Genomic DNA, 14,082 nt, shown 5'->3' with positions numbered 1-14,082 from the left:
AACCGAAGAATCCAACAAACTCTTCTTTTCGGCACCGAGTCGGCGATGGACTCCTCGACATCGACAGCGGTACCACAGAAATCGGCACCGTCTACTTCGACACCGCCCGACCCCACATCGGCGTCTCTGGCGCCAGGTAAGCCGGCTAAGAAGCCTTCCTCTTCCCTCGAGCGCCCTCCAGCTACGGTGGCGACACCGTCCCTACCGGCATCGCACCGGTCCCGCAAACGCTCCGCCCCGATATCGGTGAGTGCCTCGTCATCGGCCTCCTCATCGCCGGGGCGTGGAGCGGCATCCAAGGAACCGAAGAAAAAGAAAGCGGTTCCGATGCCACCCCTAGATGACCGTATCTCGGTCATTCTCAAAGCTCAGCTTCAGGAACAGTTGAAGAAACAACTTGAACAGCTGTTACCCTCTATCCTGGCACCGCTCCTTCCGGTACCAGACCGGCCCGAGCCCCGCACCGAGCCCCCGGTGTCCACTCCTTCGGTACCGGTAAACACCTCTATGCCGATCCTTTCGGCTCAACAACTTCACGCCGATCCGGTGGTTCATTCTCAGACCAATGTGGATCCTTCTCGGCACCAGGTGGTACGGCATTCTTCTCGGGACCGAGAACGACGCCGATCGTCCTCCCCTGGTACCGTTTCAGTGCGCTCTGGTAAGTCTTTGTCCAAGACTCGCCACACCGCGCCCTCCACCCCGGTGTCTCGACATGCACCAGAGGTCAGAGACCCTGATTTGTGGGAGGAGACTCCCCTCGGTACCGAGGAGGATCCCTCCTCATCTGATGAGGAACCATCGGCACCCGATGCCACCTCTAAACCGGAGCAGTCCTCATTCACTAAATTTCTGAGAGAAATGTCTGCTGCCCTATCCCTTCCACTAGAATCTGACTCGAAAAAGTCTCAAGCCTTTCTAGAGGCTTTAGATTTTGAGCAACCTCCTAAGGAGTTCCTCAAGCTTCCCGTACATGACATCCTACGGGAAACGTTCTACAAGAACTTGGAAACTCCCCTCACGGTACCGGGAGCCCCCCGTAAGCTGGACAACCTTTACCGGGTCATCCCTATACCTGGATTTGACAAATCTCAATTGCCCCATGAGTCCCTTTTAGTGGAATCCACTTTGAAAAAGACCCAGGGCTCCAGTGTCTATGCCTCTACCCCTCCTGGCAGAGAAGGTAAGACCATGGACAAATTTGGCAAGAGGCTTTACCAAAATGCCATGCTGGCCAACAGGGCAAACAACTACTCCTTCCATTTTTCTTTCTACCTAAAACACTTGGTCCAACAACTGTCTACCCTTCAGAAGTACCTTCCTGAGCGCAAGGTCCCGCTATTCCAACAACACATCTCTGGTCTTCTCCAGATGCGAAAATACATGGTCCGCTCAATATATGACTCCTTCGAGCTCACCTCTCGGGCCTCTGCCATGGCTGTAGCCATGCGTCGACTAGCCTGGCTCAGAGTCTCCGACCTGGACGTCAACCACCAGGATCGTTTGGCCAACGCCCCCTGTCTCGGGGATGAACTCTTTGGAGAGTCCCTGGATTCCACCACCCAGAAACTCTCGGCCCATGAGACCAGGTGGGACACCTTGATCAAGCCAAAAAAGAAGGCTCCGCCTGCTCGACCCTATCGGCCTCAATCTTCTTACCAGCGGAGGTTCTCAGCCAGGCCACTCAATCCGCCCCCCCAACAATCTCGGCGACCTCGTCAACAGCAGCACCATGCCCAGGCTCGATCTCAGGCCACTCAACCCTCTAAGCCGCCTCAGCCTGCTAAACAGTCTCAGCCCTTTTGACTCTTCTCTCCAGGGCATAGCCAGTCATCCTCCCTCACTGCCTCTTCCACAGCCTATCGGGGGTCGTCTCACCATTTTCTCCAGCCGTTGGGAAGTCATCACGTCGGACCAGTGGGTCCTCAACATCATCCGCCACGGCTACTCTCTCAACTTCCAGACTCTTCCACCAGACAACCTTCCCGTAGAGTCTGCTTCACACTCATCTCAAACCCCCCTCCTCCTGAGGGAAGTTCAATCCCTCCTCCTTCTCAACGCCATCGAAGAAGTACCTCCAGATCAAAGGGGTCAGGGATTCTACTCCCGCTACTTCCTGGTTCCCAAAAAGACGGGAGACCTCCGTCCCATTCTCGATCTAAGGGATCTCAACAAGTGTCTGGTCAAGGAGAAGTTCAGAATGCTCTCCCTTGCCACGCTTTACCCTCTTCTTTCTCAACACGACTGGCTATGTTCCCTGGACCTCAAAGAGGCCTACACTCACATCTCCATCAATCAGAGTTCTCGCCGCTACCTGCGGTTCCAGGTACTGCACCACCACTATCAGTACAAGGTGCTACCGTTCGGCCTCGCTTCCTCCCCCAGGGTCTTCACCAAGTGCCTTATAGTGGTAGCGGCCTTCCTCAGGTCTCACAACCTCCAGGTGTTCCCCTACTTGGACGATTGGTTGGTGAAAGCACCTTCATCTCAACTCGTGCTACAAGCTACTCATCACACCATCTCTCTCCTCCACCTCCTGGGGTTCGAGATCAACTACCCCAAGTCGCATCTGCTTCCCACCCAGCGACTTCAATTCATTGGAGCAGTTCTGGACACCACGCTGATGAGGGCCTTTCTCCCCTCCGATCGCCAGCGGACCCTGCTCCATCTCTGCCGTCAGGTGCTCATGCATCCCTCCATTCCTGCCCGACAGATGATGGTCCTCCTGGGTCACATGGCCTCGACGGTGCATGTCCTTCCTCTGGCACGTCTCCACCTTCGTACGCCTCAGTGGACTCTCGCCACCCAATGGTCACAGACTTCGGATCTTCTTTCTCATCCCGTCTCTGTGACATCATCTCTTCAGCAATCTCTCCAATGGTGGTTGAACTCCTCAAATCTTTCCAGGGGTCTACTCTTTCATCTGCCCCCCCACTCTATGATCATCACCACAGATGCGTCCCCCTACGCGTGGGGAGCTCACCTGGGAGATCTACGCACCCAGGGACTTTGGACCCCACAGGAGCATCGTCATCACATCAATTTCCTGGAACTCAGAGCCATGTTCTACGCCCTCAAGGCTTTCCAACATCTTCTCTGCCCTCAAGTCCTCCTCCTGTGCACAGACAATCAAGTCGCCATGTACTACATAAACAAGCAAGGCGGCACCGGATCTCGCCCCCTTTGTTTGGAGGCTCTGCGCATCTGGACCTGGGCCACGGACCGCAATCTCTTTCTCAGGGCGGTCTATATCCAGGGCGAACAGAACTCTCTGGCCGACAATCTCAGCCGCATCCTTCAACCTCACGAGTGGACGTTGGACCCTCCGACTCTGCTATCCATCTTTGCTCGATGGGGCACTCCGCAGGTGGACCTCTTTGCAGCACCTCACAATCATCAGCTGCCCCAATTCTGTTCCAGACTCTTCTCTCCTCACCGTCTGGCTCCGGATGCATTCCTGCTCGATTGGAGGGATCGGTTCCTGTATGCCTTCCCTCCACTTCCTCTGATGTTGCGGACCTTGTCCAAACTCCGCAAGGATCACGCCACCATGATTCTTATCGCCCCTCGGTGGCCTCGCCAACACTGGTTCTCACTCCTGCTCCAACTCAGCTCCAGGGAACCCATTCTACTTCCTGTGTTTCCTACTCTACTTACGCAGCAGCATCAGTCTCTACTGCATCCCAATCTGTCTTCGCTCCACCTGACAGCTTGGTTTCTCTCGGGCTGACCTCTCCAGAGAATCTATCTCAACCGGTCCGCCTCATTTTGGACGCCTCCAGGAAACCGGCCACTCTCCAATGTTACCATCAGAAGTGGACCAGATTCTCCTCGTGGTGTCTCCGGCATCGTCAGGAACCCACCTCCTTAGCGGTGGAAACTGTCTTGGAATATTTGCTCTCACTGTCCAATGCTGGCCTCAAAACTACCTCCATCAGAGTCCACCTCAGTGCCATCACTGCGTTTCATGAGCCTATTCTCGGAAAACCCCTCACGGCTCATCCTCTGGTTTCCAGATTTATGAGAGGGCTCTTCAATCTCAAACCGCCTCTCAAACCTCCTCCTGTCGTCTGGGACCTGAATGTGGTTCTCTCAGCCCTCATGAAACCTCCGTTTGAGCCTCTTGCCACAACTTCGCTCAGGCTTCTTACCTGGAAGGTGCTTTTCCTAATTGCCATCACCTCTGCCAGGAGGGTTAGCGAACTGCATGCACTGGTTGCCGACCCACCTTTCACTGTTTTTCACCATGACAAGGTTGTTCTGCGTACCCACCCTAAATTCCTTCCCAAGGTGGTCTCGGCTTTTCACCTTAACCAGTCCATTGTGCTGCCCGTCTTCTTCCCTAAGCCTCACTCGCATCCTGGGGAACAGGCGTTGCACACGCTGGATTGTAAGCGTGCCCTTGCTTACTATCTTGATCGTACCAGAGCTCACCGGACATCCCCTCAGCTCTTTTTGTCTTTCGATCCCAACCGTTTGGGTCGCCCTGTCTCCAAACGGACACTTTCCAATTGGCTTGCTGCCTGTATTGCTTTCTGCTACGCTCGGGCCGGTCTCTCACTGGATGGAACTGTCACGGCCCACAGGGTCCGAGCTATGGCTGCTTCTGTAGCTTTCCTCCGCTCCACGCCCATCGAGGAAATCTGCAAGGCGGCCACTTGGTCCTCAGTTCACACGTTCACTACTCACTACTGTCTGGACGCATTCTCCAGACGGGATGGACACTTCGGCCAATCTGTGTTACAAAATTTATTTTCCTAATGGCCAACCATCCCACCTCCCTCTTTGTTAGCTTGGAGGTCACCCATGTGTTAAGAATATGCTGCCTGCTTGTCCTGGGATAAAGCACAGTTACTTACCGTAACAGGTGTTATCCAGGGACAGCAGGCAGATATTCTTACGTCCCACCCACCTCCCCGGGTTGGCTTCTTAGCTGGCTTATACTAACTGGGGACCACGCACTCCTCCGTCGGGCGGGAAGGCACTCGCGCACGCGCGGTGCGGCCAACTAGAAACTTCTAGTTAAAAAGGTCCGTACCGAGGGCTCCGTCGGTGACGTCACCCATGTGTTAAGAATATCTGCCTGCTGTCCCTGGATAACACCTGTTACGGTAAGTAACTGTGCTATTTGTGCAGTTATCAAGTCTGTGAAAAGTGAATTTTATATCTTCCCATGCAAACTGCTCATATGTATGAATTAGACAGTCAAATGTATTGATTCAACATTAACTGTGATAAAAGTCCCATGTGGCTGCTATGATTAGTAGTAAATCCTATGACAATGAACTAGGAATGTTCTTTTGTGTGAAATTATTGTAGCTTTTAATGGTTTCTCATTTATATCTGAGTCATGGGCTATTTCATTGTTCTGCATATTTAATTGGTTCAATATTTCAGAAGCAACAATTTGGGTGACATGCTAATAGATGTGGAAAAAGTATTTTGTTGAATCTCCAAAACCACTTTAATGTACTGAATACCTACTATAAGTGTCATTCTAGTAATGCTGCATTATTCTAGTGAGTAAACTAAATAGTTACTTCCTCTTTGTTGCCCCCTAGCTGCTACTCACAGTCTTGGTAGCACTAGCTGCATCTCCCTGTCCCAACACACAAGCCCTAAATCTACATTCAGACATCATTACATCCCTTTCTTCAAAGGTAAGGCCCAGGAATGCCAGACTGTGCTGTGATACCTGTAGACATCTCAACATGTGCGTGGATTTCTTGTTTGTGCAAGCATGGCTTCCTCTTGGGCAAGTGTGTCTTGAACTCTTGTGAGTTTCTTGGTGGTGTTCTGTCTGGTCCTTGGGTTAGTGAGTGTTAAATGTTATCAGATGAAGAATTAGCTTTTGTTAACCATGATGGTTAGAAGACATAGTGGCAGCTTCCAAAGAATCATATTTGGCCAGTGGCAACCAAAAAGCTTTGTCTTTGGTGAGGCCCGTTCAATGGAAACCATGATCTTCTGCCAGCTGCCTTTGTTTAAAGACAGTTTTATTGATATTTTATAATAATTATGGCATGGATGTATATTTTATGCTTATGTTAATGGATTGGATTGTGTAAATTATCATTTTTTTGTAGTCCGCCTGGAACTCTCATAGGTAAGGCGGAATTTAATGGTCTAGCGTTATAGGATGTATAGAATTAAAAGAATATTTCCAGTGAATTGTGTATATTTATCTCAGGCATAGATAGCTAGGGATTCTTTTCTTTTCTAATTCATAACTATACAGTAATGTGTTAATGCAGCGAACATGAGAAAGTATTTTCTACTCTTGCTGCATTGTTTAAAACATTTGGGGGGGAGATTCAAGAAGGAGCACCAAAATTTAGGTGCGTCAATCCTCTAACAGCAATTAAGTGTGAAATTGCACTTCTAGAATAGGGTGTAAATGGGCAAGCACGCACCTGACTTTAGGGGTGAGCTCTTACACCATGTCAAAGGCTGGTGTAAAGTGGTCAACTTTCTAATGCAATCCTTGGGAGCCAACCTAGATCTGACTAAAACATTTCAACTGTGCGGATGACATAACAATCATACTACCTGTAACGAATGCATTAGTTAACACCCTCACCACTGCCAAAAAAAATGTGTCTACATTATAGAAAACTGTTCAGACCTCAACCCACCACCTCAAACTAAATAAGAACAAAACCAAATTCCTTTGGCTAGAACCTTTGACTGACCCATTCTACACTCCAAGGATTACAGTAGATGACACAGACTTTCCATTAGAACTACAGTCCCAAATCTTAGGAGTAGAAATTGATAACCACCTATCCATGAAAAAGCCACCTACCATCAATAATAAAACAATCTTTCCTTGTGATGAGAAAGTTAAGATCCATCAGAAAATACCTTGAAACAGAGGCCTTCCAAATTGTAGCACAATCCCTAATCCTATCCCAACTGTAACGTAACAGTGCTCTAAAATGTTGCTATCACATCTACAACTAGCTCAAAATGCACCAGTAAGACTCATATATGGACTATGGAAATCAGAGCACCTACTATATAAAACTACATTGGACACCCATAACTGCAAGGATCAAGTTTAAATTAGGCATCACTGCTTTCAAGATCCCTAACGGAGCTGGCCATCCTACTACAGGGTGCCTCTAACAGATTTTCCACCAGAAATCCTTTCCACCTAAAATTCCCAGCATGCAACAATTTAAAGTCTAGCAGGCAAATCACCCTATCTATCCAATATCAGTTAGAAAAATGCTTTAACCAACACTTGCTTTACGATCCTGTGACCACTATCTCAGGTTCAGAAAGCTTTTAAAAGCATTTCTGTACCAAGATAGGGAGGCAACCTTGAAGTAGCTGAATTGGCAATTGTAAAAGCCCATTTCTAAACTGTCTAATGGATCCCCTGGGACTTTACGATGAGCCAACAATGAATGACTTGTACTTTTAAATATGTATTTGTAACTGTGACTTAACTGTATTAATAGTTGCATTGATCTACCTGTACTAGCAACCCTGTTGAATGTCCATGTCAGACTGTCCATTGTAACTTCCTGGGTAACTGACCCAACCTCTTGTAATGTAATCCGATCTTGAACTGAATAGGTAAAGGCGGAATAGAAAATCTGATTAACATAACATAATATATAATGTAATGTAATTTGTAATGTAATTTATTTCTTATATACCGCTACATCCGTTAGGTTCTAAGCGGTTTACAGAAAATATACATTAAGATTAGAAATAAGAAAGGTACTTGAAATATTCCCTTACTGTCCCGAAGGCTCACAATCTAACTAAAGTACCTGGAGGGTAATAGAGAAGTGAAAAGTAGAGTTAGAGGAAAAATAAAAATAAAATAAACATTTTAACAAGACAGCATTGATCTAAATACTTTGGAAGGTAGAAGAGAGGAGAGAAAGGAATAGAAGCAGAAGGGGGAGCTGTTGAACAGTAGAATTCTGGAGAAATTTAAATGATAGAAATAGAACAAAACAAAGACAAAAGGCAAAACAATAGATAAGATTAAAGATAAATCATAAGCTGGAAAGAAAAATAAAATAAAACTTTGTCTTCAATCCACGGTTTCAGCGTCAGTGATGAAGTGGAGCAAGTAAGTTTAGGAGGAGCGATTGACGTTTCCAGAAAGGGCTTCTTCAGGGAAGAGACTTGGCAGACAGTCCCAGGATGCCTATGTCTCCTCCCCTGCGATGTTCTCCCATCCATGCATTCCCTCCCAGACACACTGCCCGTGCCCCAGCCGCTCCAAGGAGGCTGCCCCAGATGAGGCCCACGGTGAATGCAGGATTCTCTCCTCTGCGGGAAAGCCGCCCGGAGCCGACAGTCGATCTTCTTAGCGGATTGCATGGGGGGAAGAGTTCACACTCTTGGTAGGATCGGGTCTGTGTGCTCTCGGTGGTTGTGGCTGGTCTCGTTGCTGCTTAGGTGTAAAAGCAGTTGATCTCCACTGCTGCTGATATTTAAAAGCAGGCAGATTGATCTCTCCAATGGACTGCAGGGGGAGGAGTTCACACTCCTGGCAGGATCGGGTCTGTGGGCTCTTGGTGGTTGCGGTAGGTCTCGCTGCTGCTTGTATGTAAAAGCAGTTGTTTTTCTACTGCTGCTGATATTTAAAGCAGGTAGATTGATCTCTTAAACGGGATATAGGGGGAGGAGCTCACATGCAACAACTGAAAGACACGTCCTGACCCTCTCATGGCCACGCCCCCTTTGTAGTTGTGCACTAAAGCATTTTGCTATGGGTAAGCAATGCTTTTGCAGTCCACTGCCAGCATTAAGCCTTGATATTCAGTGCCAACATTGAATATTTGGTTTCATTTATGGCCACGGCAACTTAACCAATTATGCCAATATTTAGCAGTAACCGGTTAAAGATAGGCCTGGTATTTGTGTAGCCTATTTTAGCTGCTAAACATAGCTGGTTTGGTGCTAAATATCAGTGCCTATTGGTGCCTAACTTTGGGCGGACTTTATGAATCAGGACCTTAGCATCTAGTCACTGTGAATATTCAGCTGGAGATAGCCAGTCATAGGCACCAATATGCTATCTAACCAGCCAAGAGACGTTCTTGGCCGATTAAATAGTTTTGAATATCGGGGGTACTAAGTGCAGCTATACATTAGTTCCAAATAACACCACTTAAGGGATACTGTTGATACTTGATACCAATTGGCAACTAATTTAACAATTAAGGTTCCCTTTTACTATGCCGCAGTAGAGGTTTCTACCGCAGCCCGGAGCGCTAAATGCTCCAATGCTCATAGAATTCCTATGAGCTTCGGAGCATTCAGCACACCGGGCCGTGGTAGAAACCTATTGTGGCTTAGTAAAAGAGGGCCTAAGTTAGGCAGGCAACTGGTACTATTCTATAACTTGCTCTCCCATATTTGCATGTTAGTTTGCCACCTAACTTTATAGAATCCATCAGATGATGCATAGCCCATGATCTAAGATGTTCTGTCATAGAATTGTGTCATAATCCAAGAAAAGGGACCGAGTCTTAAAAAACTGAGTTATTCAGCTGGCTAAGTAATCAAGAAGATGCTGATTCAAATGCAACAAAGCACATGTTTCTATCGGTTCATTTGCCAGGGATAAACTGTTTCAATTAACAAATTGTTGCATCTGATAAATAGAACCCAACTGACATTGTTGCCTCGTTTCTCAAGTAAGCATGCACTACTTGGTACCTTTTCTTACATTGTGACACAATTCATAAGAACATAAGAATAGCCTTACTGGGTCAGTTGTCCGCCTAGCCCAGTAGCCCATCCTCACGGTGGCCAAGCCAGGTCATTAGTACCTTGCAAAACCCCCAAAGTAGCAACATTCCATGCTACTGACCCCAGTAGCTCATTCTCATGGTGGCCAATCGAGGTCACTAGCACCTGTCAGTCCTTGCAGTCCCTCCCCCTACAAACACTCTTACCCACACTTCTGCTTTGAAACAGGAAATGCACTAGTAAAAGAATGGGGTCAGTAGAGGCTAGTAGCAGAGAGGGCTTAATTCTGTATAGGATGCCTACATCAGGTGCCTCTAGACACCCCAATCAAGAACGCCTAGCAATACCTAACTTTGAAATCTGCATGCAACTTTTTTTTTTTTTTAATTGGCATGTTAATTGACCATGCCAGTTTTCAGCCAATCAAAAAAAAAAAAAAAAAAATTAAATTAACAATTAAGAGTTTGGCACCAATCTCTTAGGACGCCTAGCGATGCTTAAGTTGAGGCATCCTACGATGCCTACCTGAAAAGTAGGCATGGCTAGAGACGTATAGGCGTGATTAACTTAGGCATCGCTGGGCATCTGAGTTAGGCACCAGTAAATTAGGCTACGTAAAACCTAGCCTAATATATTGGCACTTTTCTCTAGGTTGCCTAGCAATAGCTAAGCATGCCTATGCACCGCTAGGTGGGATTCTATAAGTGGTGTCTAGTGGACCCTGCGTGGGTTCACAATGCTGAGAGCAGGAAACACTGTCTGCATAGGGCATGCCTGCTCACCACTCACTTCAAGGCACTAGCTAATACTTGATCAGTGTTACAATCTGTGCAGGCCCATATAATGCTTCTCCATTTTAGACTGCCATAGGCCAGTACGATTGTGAGGAATTTGGAAGGACATTGGCCCCGTTCATCCCCCTCAAACTCTGCCTATGCTGGTGCCTCTTCAAAGATTCACCACTGTGGCACTCTGCCCAAATATTCCCTCCCTGCTTTTGAATCTCCAGAGGTGAACCTATTCCCCCCCACCTTTCCAAGCTCCGTTCCTGCCTATAGGCTCCCACATCCTGAACTCTGCTTTGAAACTATTTTCTTTGTGCTAAAGCTGAAAATATTATTAACCCTTGTGGGGTGCTTATCTTCACAGTGAACAAGGAGTCATCTTGAATTTAAATCGCAGTGTTTCTTTTTAGATTGTGCAGCTCTTAACTGTACGATTAAGAAACTGCTTTGATATTCCAGAGGTCCTATCTTGGTCTGCAAAACCTCTGAGGAGAAATAAGTACAGTACTGTTCTCTTTTGAGGAATAAGGGCTAGATTCACTAACCTGACTTCCGTGCCCGATCCGTGGCTGATCCTTGCAGGCCCGACCAATTCACAAAACCAAAAATTTAAAATGAGGGCGACCGGAGGAAGGCCCCCCCCCCCTCCGACTGCCTGAATCACTAGCGTGCAATCCTGACGCAGGCGCAGACCATCTCTTTGCCTTGTCAGTGGTCTGCGTATGCTTTCTCTGCACAAGAAGACTGCAGGGAGGGAGGGAGGCAGGCAAGGAGGGTACAATCAGCCAGAACGCGGCCTCCTAAATGTCTCAGCCCAGGAGTTTGAAATCCAGCCACTTGCAGATAACTCCCCGAGCTGGAGAAAGGACAGGGCTCCCAAAGAAAAGCAAAAAAGAGCACAGCCCTGGAGAGACTGCTTCTCGGTTTATTAACCTGCCCGACTCTCCTGCTCTCTGCCGCCTTCCCTGCAGTGCTAGCCCGCAGGTTTAAAGTGGGGGCTGCACTGCGGCATGCTCTGGAACACGCCATGGTGCAGCCCCACTTTAAACCCGTGAGCTCGCACTGCAGGGAAGGTGGCAGAGATCCAGAGTCAGGGCAGCCGAGAGCAGGGCAAGATGGGGCAGTGAGCTGAGAGCGGGATAGAGAGGGCAGGGAGATAAATATTTTTGTCGGGGCAGCAGAGAGCAGGGTATGCAGAGAGCAGGGCAGCAATGGACCTGGAGAGTCGGAAAGGACGTTTGCGACTGGTCCCTGGCAGTCGCTTCTTGTGTTGATCGGCCAGCCCAGTCAGTGTGCAAGATTTCTTTAGTGAATCGCGTCCCTGCCTACTTGGCATGCCATTCCCCTCATTTGCATGTGCGGATCGGAATCGGATCGGCAGAGAGGTAAGTGAATCGGGCCGGAGTAGAATCGGGTCGCAAACTGACCGGTATACGATCGGTTTGCTTAGTGAATCTAGCCCAAATAACTGCAGTGTGTTACTAGGAGGGGACTAGGGTTCTGAGCAGCTGTCTTTCCTGCAGATAACCCATCGCACCTTCATCACTAATCAGCCCTAGATATGCTCCATCTCCAGCTGCAACAGATTACCCTATTTCATTGTAGCTTTCTGTTTTATACTAACAATGATATGTACCAGGTAATAGATTGGTAGATCAGTAATTTTCTGAGATATAGTTGCGTCAGCCTGGCTGTGGCATTATAGATTCATGACTTGATAATCCAACCTTATTTTTCTATAAGGCTATAACTACAATTATATAGGAATTAATAGCACGGCAAGTGAATTTACCAATTGGATATAGGCTTACCTTATTCCGGCTTGTTCCCTTTAATGTTTTCCTCAGAGCTTGTTAAACTAGACGCGTCTGTTTTATATCTCACTCTTAGGAGTCCTTTTATTAAGGTGCACTAATAGATTTAGCCTAGTGGTCTCAAACTCAAACCCTTTGCAGGGCCACATTTTGCATTTATAGGTACTTGGAGGGCCTCAGAAAAAAAATAGTTAATGTCTTATTAAAGAAATGACAATTTTGTATGAGATAAAACTCTTTGTAGTTTATAAATCTTTCCTTTTGGCTAAGACTTAATAATAATATTGTTATTTATAGCTAAAGAGACATGATCAAGAAAGTGTTTTATTTTACTTTTGTGATTATGATAAACATACCGAGGGCCTCAAAATAACACCTGGCGGGCCGCATGTGGCCCCCGGGCCGTGAGTTTGAGACCACTGATTTAGCCCATTGCTAAATGCAAAAAAGTCCATAGGTACAAAATGGGCTTCTTAGCATTTAGCATGCGTTAGTCTCAGTGATTCCTTTTCCAGTATCCCACACAATAGAGCATTACTCTGTGTTGTACTAAGAAAACTGCCCTTGAAAGCATTTAGATTTTTTTTTTTTTTTCAAATGCCTTTAATAAGAAGAATAGAGGTAGAGGTCTTCTCTTTATTTTCATCTCTTGTTCAGTCCCCACCCTAATGCTCTTTTATCCGTGGTGTTCTTATACTAAAGTAGCTGCCAGTGCTAGGGTGAATACGCTCTATTGCCCATGCTTAAGTAAGAGATGAAACTAAAGAGACCTGTATTTTTCTTTGAATTCTTTATCTATCTTTTTTCCCAAGGGTTCTTCCTAATCAAGATCCTGTGCACTGTGGCCTTGATTCTATAAGCAGCGCCTGGGCGCCATTTGGCACAGTTGTCAATCAACCGCTAGGTGGCATTTATAGAATTGTGCCTACCGGTGCCGCCTAAGTGATCTTCCAGGAGGCATTAAATCCTTAGGCATGCTGACATTTAGGCTAGAGTTTCCTTGTCCTAAATGAGTGCACCTAAAGTAGGCATCTAACTCAATCCACACCCAGACTCTACCCCAGAATTGCCCCTAACCGTGCCTACTTGTCATGTAGGCACCTTGGTATCACAGAGGTAGGCGCCTACTGACTAATTAATTTTTAATCGGTTTTAATAGCGCTTTCAATTATCAGCAAGGATTAAGCCAATTTTTAAAAATTACATACACTCCCCCCTTTTTTTTTTTTATCGTGGCTGCAGCGGTATTAGCTCTGATGCTCATACGAATTCTATGAGTGTTGGAGCTAATACCGCTGCGGCCAGCAATAAAGTTTAATGTGGCTTCGTAAAAGGGGCCTGTGTTTGTGTTCATTGGTTTTTTTTTGGGGGGGGGGTTGGGGGGAGGGACAGACATTTGGGCAGATACAGCCTTGGAACAGTGGTTTCTTGGTTAAAATTTGAAAATTAAAAAATAATGAATAAGGCTCCAGAACATGTTCCTTTTCAATGAGTGAGGGCTGTGTTAAGTAGCACCACAGTTCCAATTTCACTGCTTAATTCACTAGAGGATAGTTACTAGTATCTTAAGACTGAAATTATTGTAGGTTGTGATGCATGTTTGGGGGGGGAAAAAATCAGCAAAATAGCTCCAGACCACCACCCTTCACTAGAACATGTTTTTTGGAATCCTTCAAAAGTTATCATGACCTACAAGGGTTCTAGTTTACTTTCTGAACTGTGCTGTTTACACAGTGACATATCAGAATGTATTTACCTGC

General features: G+C 46.8%; 1 protein-coding gene across 6 annotated transcripts in view; it reads left to right on the top strand.

Moving 5' to 3' along the window:
- The window catches only part of ABLIM2 (actin binding LIM protein family member 2), a 337,722-nt gene that overhangs the window by 173,267 nt on the left and 150,373 nt on the right, over nt 1-14,082 (top strand). For 3 of the 6 annotated variants that reach the window (XM_033950053.1, XM_033950038.1, XM_033950032.1), the window contains exon 12: nt 5,562-5,660. The exons of the other annotated variants lie outside the window; for them this stretch is intronic. In XM_033950053.1, the coding sequence (XP_033805944.1) occupies nt 5,562-5,660 (99 nt within the window). The remainder of the gene's footprint in view (nt 1-5,561; nt 5,661-14,082) is intronic. 6 annotated transcript variants of the gene reach the window in all.

Source organism: Geotrypetes seraphini, chromosome 1 (assembly GCF_902459505.1).
Source record: "Geotrypetes seraphini chromosome 1, aGeoSer1.1, whole genome shotgun sequence".
Classification (NCBI taxonomy): domain Eukaryota; kingdom Metazoa; phylum Chordata; class Amphibia; order Gymnophiona; family Dermophiidae; genus Geotrypetes; species Geotrypetes seraphini.
The sequence above is the reverse complement of the archived record's forward strand: the minus strand, read 5'-3'. Positions and strand labels throughout refer to the sequence as shown.